This window comes from Gorilla gorilla, chromosome 3, assembly GCF_029281585.2.
Source record: "Gorilla gorilla gorilla isolate KB3781 chromosome 3, NHGRI_mGorGor1-v2.1_pri, whole genome shotgun sequence".
Classification (NCBI taxonomy): Eukaryota; Metazoa; Chordata; class Mammalia; order Primates; family Hominidae; genus Gorilla; species Gorilla gorilla.
Genome location: NC_073227.2, coordinates 166,592,925 through 166,604,234, shown reverse-complemented (window position 1 = coordinate 166,604,234; position 11,310 = coordinate 166,592,925). Strand labels below are relative to the sequence as shown.

The 11,310-nt window shown below is 35.9% G+C and overlaps 1 protein-coding gene across 4 annotated transcripts in view; it reads right to left on the bottom strand.

Annotated features, from left to right (window-relative positions):
- Positions 1-229: 229 nt before the first annotated feature.
- Positions 230-11,310, bottom strand: part of SMAD1 (SMAD family member 1) — a 77,159-nt gene continuing 66,078 nt past the window's right edge. For all 4 annotated transcript variants that reach the window (XM_063705585.1, XM_063705586.1, XM_019025899.3 and 1 more), the window contains 2 exons: positions 5,350-5,606; positions 230-1,615 (listed from right to left, as the gene is read on the bottom strand). In XM_063705585.1, the coding sequence (XP_063561655.1) occupies positions 1,472-1,615; positions 5,350-5,606 (401 nt within the window). In that variant the 3' untranslated portion in view covers positions 230-1,471. The remainder of the gene's footprint in view (positions 1,616-5,349; positions 5,607-11,310) is intronic.

Genomic DNA, 11,310 nt, shown 5'->3' with positions numbered 1-11,310 from the left:
AAAAGTTTATACACTTAGATTTTGGTAGTTTTTCTCAATTTTTCAAGGTGTACGTGTCCTTTGTTTTGTGATTTAAATTGGCTCCGGTCTCTTCATGCTGCTGTATTCCAGTCTCTGTATTAGTAATTTCATTCATGTTTGGTGGAGGATATTTGAGAAAAAAAATCTCAGAAGAGTAGCAAACTTTACTGATCCTAAAATCTAGTAGGTGAATAAAGGAAATGAAAAATTTTTAATCAAAGTAAGCAATAATGACAGGTTTATTGAAAATTTCCAGTAGAGAAAACCCACTAGTTTTGGAATAAAAGTACTCAATGTACGAGAGCATAAGTGAATACAAAAGATTAACAGAAGGAAAATAAAACCAAACATAGTACAAAAAAATTTAAAAAGTTTGAAATGAATTCAAACTGGGATGTTCTTTAAATCCTCCAAATATTTAACAGAGTTACTAAGTTTGGCAAAAAATTCACTTGAAAATTAAAGCCTATTTCTGTACTGTAAACTCCGTAAAAACTGCTTATTAAATTCAAGCACTCCATATAACTGGTATTGAAACATGTAGGCAATTTCAGAATAGCAGGAATTATTCATTTGCTCTCACAGTTACATGAATTAACCAGCTGCAGAACTGCTTTTTGAAGAGTATGAGATAAAAGAATGCCAAGAGAGAGAAAAAAATGATAAAAATCTCTAAAAAATGGAAACACAGCAAAATTCAGGTATCAGTTTGTTTCTTTAAAGCAACAAACTGAATTTTTACAGTATAGTCTACATTTGCAGTTGTCATTTCCCTCTTCCCCCCACCCACCTCAAATACTCCTAAATTCACTAGTCTAATCAATTCTTAACTTCCAAATACTCTGTACATACATATTTAGCAAAAAGCATATGCCTAGCATTATTCTGACAGCAAGTATGGTCAGCATACAATTTTAGAAAGATTATTATGTATATCATCAAGATTAACCTTTACTTAAACGAACAAAACCATTGCTAAACAAATAGTTTTAAAATATTATGAAAACCCATGAAAAGAAGACTCAACATGGGCTCTAAACCTGATAAAACACGTTTCAGAACAACTATTAATGCTAAACTTCTGCCCAACGATGACCTTAAAGTGCCAAACACCAAAGAATCTCTTAGGACCATTTTCTAATAGACAATTTGTCCCTGGCTTGGCCATCTCTCCTTTAACTGTACACAAAGTCCTGCTAAAAGTGTGCATTTTAGTTGATTTTACAATAGAATGTTACGATGTAAACTAAACAGGTGCTTGATATCAACAGTATGTTACCAAGGTGTGTTTTTTTGTTTTGTTTTGTTTAAATTTCTGAATCCAACAGTTGGTCACAGAGGTCAAGTATTATCAAGGCTCCTTTGTCAGTTCTCAATCGTGTCTGACTCATCCATCCTTCAAGTACATGCAAGGCTCAATAGTTTTCCAGAGGCAGATGCCTGGGGCCATTTAAGATACAGATGAAATAGGATTATGAGGTGAACCCATTTGAGTAAGAACTTTATCCAGCCACTGGAGGGGGCCGTGCAGATGTATCTCAATCCAGCAGGGGGTGCTAGTAACATCCTGGCGGTGGTATTCTGCTCCCCAGCCCTAGGAAAAACATACTGGAGGTCATTTAACTTGTTTAACTCAGTGGTTAAACTTATTAAGTAAGAAGAGTTCACATAACCAGAGACTCTGATTAAAGCTATGCATCTTTCCTCCCTGACCCCCCGCCCCTGGGGAGAAAAAAACACACATACACACAAACGCACACATAATTTCGCAGGCAATTTCAAGGGATGGATGTTAGCTCCCCAGGATCCATCCACAGATTCCAATAAGAATTGCTGGTCTTAAGGAATGATGGTTTTAAAATACATTATAAAGTTATCTTAATAAAGACACTTTAAAACTTTTAATTGCCCATTACTGATAGTAACGTAATAGCTATTATTAAATTCTCATTTTATCATCAAGAAAATAAAACAAAAAAGCTATGCTAGACAGACTGACATTCAATTTCTTCCCTATTCAGCCACTGAAGGTCCCCCTATCAACACACAGCTCTTGATCTTTCAATCTCTAAGCAAAACGGGCAGGAGTACATTCAAGTATCCAAAAAGCTATTATTGACACCTAGCCATTGCCATGAATCAATACATTCTATCATTCATTTGTACAAGAAGGTAGCTTGGCAGAATTAGTGCATTAAGACAGTACAGTTCCACAGAATAAAGTCACTATGAAAAAGAGAAAAGTAACTGCTACTGCAAAGATCAAAAACTCATTGGTGAGGGTGGACAACGAATGTGAAGTTCTGATTAATCCTTTAATCACTGTTTCATGAGGAATATCAGAGAAGGTTGGGTTCTATTTATTTCTGCTATCTATCTACTCCCGTAGTTTTAAGAAATACATCTGGGGCCAGGCGCGGTGGCTCACACCTGTAATCCCAGCACTTTGGGAGGCTGAGATGGACAGATCACCTGAGGTCGGGAGTTTGAAACCAGCCTGGCCAACATGGTGAAACCCTGTCTCTACTAAAACCAGGTGTGGTGGTGTATCCCTGTAATCCCTGCTACTTGGGAGGCTCAGGCATGAGAATCACTTGAATCCAGGAGGCGGAAGTTGCCGTGAGTCAAGATCACGCCACTGCACTCTGGCGTCGGTGACAGAGAGAGACTCTGTCTCAGGCAGGTGATCACTTGGGGTCAGGAGTTTCAGATCAGCCTGGCCAACATGGCGAAACTCTGTCTCTACTAAAAATACAGAAATTAGCTGGGTGCGGTGGCCACACGCCTGTAATCCCAGCATACTCGGGAGGCTGAGGCAGGAGAATTGCTTGAAGCTGGGAGGCAGAGGTTGCAGTGAGCCGAGATTGCACCATTGCACTCCAGCCTGGGCGACAGAGCGAGACTGTCTTAAGAAAAAAGAAAAAAAAAGAAAATATATCTGAACATCAGAACTTGTATGAACTACATCTATATAGATATATATATCTACATAGATGTATGTACACTCATGCATTTGTAAATATAAACAAACTCCTAAAATTAATTTACAGGCTTATGTGCAGGTTTCCTCCATCAGATAGCAAGATCTTTGAAGGCAGGAATTTATCTTTACCTCCAATATATAGCATAATGACAGAAAGCAGAAGCTCTATAAATATGTGTTCAGCTGAGCTGACTTGGAATTTTCAGACATAGAATTTAAAGTACAAATAATTTATAAAATGTGTTTTATGTTAACATCCAAAAATGATCATTTTAAAAACAGCACAAGATTGGCTATTGTTAGTAAAATGTTCTAATTTCTTTAAAATGTTGAATGGGAGAGGATAAAGTATGCAGCCCTTATAATAAAGAACAGTTTTGTAAAAACAGTGTGCAAATTTTTTGTTGCTAATATATGATAAACAACTTTTCTTTAACATTCAGCAGGATTTTTAAATAATATTTACCTTCAGCTCTCCAAATCCAACTTCCAGGCTAAGTTCATTATATCTTGTATAACTCTCCATTCTAGTGCTTATCAGATTATAATTAAAGATATACTAGGGCATAAGGATCTTGATGATAGAGACTTTAGGTGCTTTTTCATCTTTGTATTACTTCTCTGAAATAGTGCTAAAATATATGCTGAATGAATGAAATCTAATAAATTTTGAATGCATAACTTTGCATTATAAATACCTTTTATTAGTGTAAAGGTTGTTTTTACTTGTGTAAAAGTAAAGTATTAAAACTCTACAAAAGTAAAATAATTAAAATTGATTGGGTAAACAATAAGAAATGAGTTTGAGCAGAAAGCTAATTGGAACATTAAAGTCATAAATTCTCTTAGAGTGGTCCTTCAATAACAGACTCACTGAGGGACCTCAGTAATAATTACCACAGTTCTCAACTCCATCCACCCCCCATTTCAAAGACGATAAACCTGAGAACCAGAGAAGAAATCTGTGCCTTAATCACACAGTTAAAATGGCAGAAAAAACTGGAAACCGCATCTCGACTCTCAAGAGCTGTTCTTTCCTCCATACCAATTAAAACAATAAACAAAAACACTTCTGGCAGGTCACTGTTCTTATTTTAAAAATCATTTGAGCCAAATGCTAAGTCAAAAATTAAACAGCACATGTTAACAATGAATAAGATAGTTCTTTGTAGTCCCATATGTACATAGCATATAGGTTAACCTCTTTAAAGGGTAAAAAAATTTTCTTAATACTAACAAGGTACCAGACTCAGCTACAAATAACTGTTGAAGTACACTGCAAAAAGCAAGCAAGCAAACAAACAAACACACAAAAACAAACACTAAGGGAACACACTGAAAATCTAAGATGCTTTAAATAAGTAGGAAAAGTAATTATATTCAGGAAAAGATATCTTTGATCTAAGGGATGATTAACAAGTAAGGCTCCAAAATTATCCTCAGTAATAAATACATTACAAAACAGGTTTAACAACAAGTTTGGTGAGCTTCTGAAGAGAAGACATAAAAGGTAATTGCCTCACTCAAATATATAATTAGTTCTGTTTCTCAAAGTACGAGAGGACGAAATTTATTTTTGAGAATTCAGAGACAGGTCAGTTACTAGAATAAGTCACTGACTCAGAAATCTAATCAGACATTTAAGGTTTTTAAGATTTCAATGGCATCTTAAAAATTTTTATTTCTCAGAGGCAGAAGATGAGATAGCAAAAAGATCAATTATTATGAGCAATGTCTTTAACCTCTTCCCTCATCAAACCTTACAATGCAATCTTTGAGCTAAGGCATCTATTTATCTTGGGCAAGGGCCTTATTAACTTCTGAATTGTAAGAAAATCATGAGGCTTACTGAAACCACTAAAAAAAACCTGACCAAACACAATTTCCAATGTGATGAACTTTAATTTTTACAAAAAGATCGCTTGCTTACTGTTGAAACAAAAACAAGCATTACCATCATAAAAGTACTAAAAACAAAGAATGAAAAGGAAGGAAGATATGCTTACTCAACTGATCTCGTAAAACCACCATGTATTTAAATTATATGTTAAATATATAACATAACATATTCTACTGGTAATACAATAGCTAAAGCGGTGCTATCTGAATAAGGAAAAGGCTAGTAAAACCTACTGCTATTGATATTTAATACAAGTACTCCTATGTTCCAATGATATTTTCCTAATAATTGACATTTTTGTTAAAGTTTAAAAATGCCTCGATAATAAGTCAGCTAATATGATAATGTTATCAAGAGGATATAGATTCATATATCGCCAACAACAAAAAAAAAAGCACAGCAAAAGTATGTTAGGCCCTAAATGGAAGAGTCGGAGCTCACTTACCTTCACAAAGCTCATACGTATAGTACACATTTTTGTAAGCTCATAGACTGTCTCAAATCCATGGTTCACAGACTGTGCCAATAACTGAGCAAATTCTTGGTTGTTAAAAATTTTCAGACTACACCCACTAGGGATCTTGCAAACAGTAGTAGGATGAAATCCATGATGGTAGTTGCAGTTCCGACTTTGAACAAAGATGCTACTGTCACTAAGGCATTCGGCATACACCTCCCCTCCAACATAATAAAGATGAACTCCTATAGGAAGAGAAAGCATATCATTTAGTTATTATTAATTTTTACAGCTCAAAGGCACCTATGCAGCTTCAACACAGAAACTTAAATATACATGGATTTAAACTTTGGATAGTTAGCTAGCTATTCTCTAGGTCCTGTACAACAGGGGTTCCCAACCCCTGGGGCCATGGACCAGTATCAGTCCGTGGCCTGTTAGAAACCAGGCCACATAGCAGGAGGTGAGTGAGCAAGCATTACAGCCCAAGCTCCACCTCCTGTTAGATCAGCGGCAGCATTAGATTCTCATAGAAGCATGAACCCTATTGTGAACTGTGCATGCGAGGGATCTAGGTTGCGTGCTCCTTATGAGAATCTAATGCCTGATGATCTGAAGTGGAACAGTTTCATCCTGAAACTATCCCTTTCCCATCCCCGGTGGAAAAATTGTCTTCCATGAAACTGGTCCCTGGTGCCAAAAAGACTGGGGATGGCTGATGTATGACTGATAAAATCTTAGTTAACCATATTAGTTAATACAGTATCTAGGAGGTTTCTAGAAAATAACATAACAAAATGTTTTAAAAATAGTAATAGGCCAGGCACAGTTGTTCACGCCTGTAATCTCAGCACTTTGGGAAGCCATGGTGGACAGGTTGCTTGAGCTCAGTTCAAGACCAGCCTGGGCAGCATGGTGAAACCCCATCTCCACAAAAAAAAATACAAAAAATCAGCCAGGCATAGGGGTGCATGCCTGTAGTCCCAGTTACACAGAGGCTGAGGTGGCAGGATTGCTTGAGGCACGGAGGTTGAGGCTGCAGTGAGCCGTGATTGAGCCACTGTACTCCAGACTGGGTGACAGAGTGAGACCATCTCAAATAACAACAACAACAACAACATGTAGCAATTTCATTTTGGTAAGTGATTAATGTCCTATTTGGCCACACATTGAAAGTATATTTTCACTCTAAAAAGACAGCATAATAAAACCTGGATGCTATGTATTTACTATAAAGCGCTCTTGCATTTATGTACAGCTAAGATGTTTGGAAAATTTTAGAAAGGGAAGAGAGGAGAAAGAGAAGAGAGGAACTGGAAAGCCACAGGTGGAAGAAGTATTGCCGAAAGCTGTAAGATATAAGATCCAGTAAAAAAACATGAAAATGAAACTAGAAAAGTCATACTGTGTGTGTAAAATTAGATCTCACTAAACTATCACCTGCTCCAAACTTCTTCCTGTGAGACCCAGAGTGCTTAAAGTGTAGGAAATTGGGCCTAACCTGCCTTTAAAAAAAGGAAAGTAGGGGTAAAAAAACTCATTCTCACAAAGCCCCACACCATTATGGGAGATGACTTTATACAGGTCACCCAGCAGCGTTAGATCCCATGTGGGTTTAAATGATCCACCTTGTAGGTAACTCTGGTATGGCTTAGTCAAGGCTATATTGTGTCTCACAGAAAACATTACAAGTTGTGTTTATATGTATACACAGCGGTTAGGATTTCTGTAATAATTAAATAGCTGCTAGAGCAGAAGGCCATTTTTTTGGCCTGATACAGAGAAAACAATTTAAGAGTGTGTGTGCTACTAATTTTTCCTGATGATAAAAATGACAAATTTTCATCCTGAAAAATCAGAAAGTAAATCAAAATATAAAGAAGCAGAAAATATTATCACTCTTTTAGTGACTCAGAGGCAATAATTATTAATAGTTTGATACACTGTATTCAGTTTTGGGTATCATTAAAATGTCTTTGCAAACATTTAAAATATCTCCATGATTGTATGAATGTTTTTTAAATGATTTTCCCATTAGTGGACCACTGGGTTGATAGCAATGTTCTGCTTTTATAGTTAATGCCATGATAAATGTCTCTGGACAATTTTTGATAATATCCTTAGGAGAGATTCCTGGAAGTTAAATTATTGGATCGAAGGCTGCTGATGAACTCTGCCAAATGACTTTCCAGAATGCATCAATTTACACGGTCACCAGCAGTGTAGGAATGCTTTTCTCATTTCACCCATGCCAGTACTGAATTTGAGTGTAGAGCAAAAACAAAATGTCCCTAATTTATAGTTGACAAATAATTGTTTAATTTGCCTGTGAGGCTGGATATGCTCTCGTAGTTTATTAGCCATCTGCGTTTCTCTTGTGAATTCACTGTTCACATTTCTTACCTATTTATCTCACTGGGGTCCTATTTTTTTTATTTTTTAATGAACTGTTCATGTAAGAAGGATATACTTTCTTACTTGCTTCCCTGTTAGTCCTTTGTCTTTTAATTTTATTCGTGACATATTTTTAACCTACAGAAGTTTGCAATCTCTTAGTCAAACCTCTTATGGTCTTTTGTTGCTTTTTATGCTTAAAAAATTTCCACCTCTCTGATCAAGCATATTTTCTTCTAGCTTTTTAATTGTTTGACTCTTGAAAAACATTCAACTCATTTATCTGTTTGCATATATGGTATGAGGTCAGGGTTTCTCTTTACCAGCCTCACCCAAACGCTAACTTGGTTATTGTAGAACCATTAGAAGACTCTACTGATTTGCTATGCTTCATTTAACATACATTATATTTTTATAACAGTATAGTCTGAGTTTAACTCATTCTACTGTTTTGTCTACACACTGGTTTACTTGTAGTTTTACAACGTTTTATTAACCCTAATGCCGATAATTTTTTCTTTACTTTTCCATTTACAAAGTTAGCTAGGCTCACTTGTTTATCCTTCCAGGTAATATTCAGAATACATTTTCCAATTTTCAAAAAAATCACATTGTGATTCTGAAAAGAGTTGTTTTAAATTATAAATTAAATTAGATGGAATTAATATGCTTAAAATGTTCTCACAATATTAAGCCTTCCCTTTAAGGAACACAGACTGCCTATTTATTCAAATTTTCTTTCTCTCAGTAAAATTTGGTTTCTTCATGTAATTCTCACATATTGCAGGTTCAGATTATTTCCAAGAAACTGATGTTTTCTGTGCCTATTGGGAAGGGGATTTCCCCTTTCATTATATTTCTAACTGGTTATTACCAGATTAAAGGAAACTGACTTACATAATTTTTAAAAGATAGATTCTTTGGAGGTTTCTAGATAAATAATCGTATCATTGAATAGGCACAATGCCCAACCATAATACTGGCATGGATGAAGGGAGAAAGGCACTCATATATTTCTGGTAGGAGTGCAAATTCATTTTATGTATGTCTGTATTTATTTATCTATTTCATTTTAATTAATTAATTTATTTCGAGACAGAGTCTCTCTCTGTCACCCAGGCTGGAGAGCAGTGGCTTGATCTCAGCTCATTGCAACCTCCGCCTCTCAAATTCAAGTGATAACTTTGCCTCTGTCTCCCGAGTAGCTGGGATTACAGGCGTGTGCCACCACACCTGGCTAATTTCTAATTTTTAGTAGAGACCTGGGTTCCACCATGTTGCCCAGGCTGGTCTCGAACTCCTGACCTCAACTGATCCACCTGCCTTAGCCTCCCAAAGCACTGGAATTACTTTTTGGAAAGTAATTTGGTGAAATATATCAATAGATTTTGACATACTAATTTCACTTCAAGAATCTATCCCGAGAATATTGTCAATCAAACATATCATCTACACATAATGATCATCTTGCCTTATTTCCATTATCTATAATTGTATATTTGAGTACACTACTAAGGGCATCTGGAACAATTTTAAATAACAGCATTCCAAGATTCTTTATTTTCTTAATAATGTTTTAGGAGGAAATGTCCCATAGTACAATTTTTCTTTGCTACTTTGGGATAAGAGTCATCTTTAGAGTTTAACGAAAAGTATGTCTTTCCCTCCCAAATGTATGCAAAATTGTGTTTACATACAATTTCAGAGGTTTACAGACCACAGAAAGATATCTATGTATGTTACGAACCTAGGTTCTAGCATTTCATTATTAAATTTATAGTCAGAGTTTTTTCCTTTAATTATATAAGAGAATATCTATCAATTCCTAATTTAAGAGTTGGAGCTTTCTTCCCCTCAGGATTAAATGTTAAACTTTATCTTGAGTGCTTTTAAAGCATCTAATAAATAACCTTTTAATCTGGTCCACTGTTCTAAATTTCATAGTAGGTCACTGTTTCATACTTTTACTCCGGAAATAATTTCAAATTTGTAGAAAAGTCTGAAAGGGAACAAAGAAAAACAGAACAAAGAACACCCATATAACCATTATCCAGATGCATCTATTGTGACAATTTACTCCATCTGCTTGATCACTTGGGCTCTCCCTCCCCACTGCTGCTGCACACACACCGTGCATGTGTGTGTCTGTATGTAAGTATGTATGTATTGTAACACAGGTTTTGGATAGACAGATGGTGAGTAGACAGGTATCTTTATATACTAATTTCTTCCTGAACCACTTCCTTAAATACTTAAGTATTTCCTAAGAATAGGGACAGTCTCTTATATAGCCATAGTATAGTTGGCAATGCTAATACATTTAACATTGGTCTAATCTACCATTCATATTCCAGTTTTGCCTGCTGATCTCAATAATGTCCCTTACAGTATTAATATTTTTTCTCCTGTTTAGTACAGGATCATGTCCAGGGTCAGATATTGCATGCAGGTGTCATATCTCTTTAACTGCTTTTAATCTGGAACATTTCCATACCTTTGTCTTTTCACATTGATATTTTGAAAAAATTACTCCCCCTTCTTCACCCTTTTTAATAGAATGTTTCTTGCTTTGAGTCTGTCTGATATTTCCTCAGGATTAGATTCGGATTTGCATTCTCAGCTGGAATCCTGCGTAGGTGATGTTGTGGCCTTCTCAGGGTATGACATCTGGAGGTATATGATACCCATCTGTCTCTCATTGGTGATGATAATTTTGATCTCCCAGTCAAAACAGGGCATCAATTATACAATTACAATTAAAATACAAATGATACAGTTTCTCCACTGTTTAGTTAATGCTTTTTATTCTCCCTTGTACTAATAGGCAGTTTGAGGGTAAACACTCTTAAGACCATGCAAATATATTCTCACTCATAGGTGGGAATTGAACAATGAGATCACATGGACACAGGAAGGGGAATATCACACTCTGGGGAATGTTGTGGGGTTGGGGGAGGGGGGAGGGATAGCATTGGGAGATATACCTAATGCTAGATGACAAGTTAGTGGGTGCAGTGCACCAGAATGGCACATGTATACATATGTAACTAACCTGCACAATGTGCACATGTACCCTAAAACTTAAAGTATAATAAAAAAAAAAAATGTAAAAAAAAATAAAAATAAAAAAAAAAAAAAAAAAAAAAAAAAGACCATGCAAATAAACTGATTCTCATAAACATTTTCTTTATATTTAGCATCCATTGATGATTCTTGCCTGATCCTTACTATGATGGTTGCAAAATGATATTCAAACTTTAGCACTGACTCTACATTTATCAACCAGCCTTCCCCATTCACTTATTTATTTATTATGAGTATGGCCTTATAAATTTGTATTGTTTTTCAATGGTGTAAAATTCAATACTGTACTGAGGCCAGGCACAGTGGCTCACACACCTGTAATTCCAGAATTTTGGGAGGCCAAGGCAGGCTGATCGTTCGAGGTTAGGAGTTCGAGACCAGCCTAGCCAACAAGGTAAAACTCAGACTGTACTAAATATACAAAAATTAGCTGAGCATGGTGGTGCACACCTGTAACCTCCCAGCTACTGA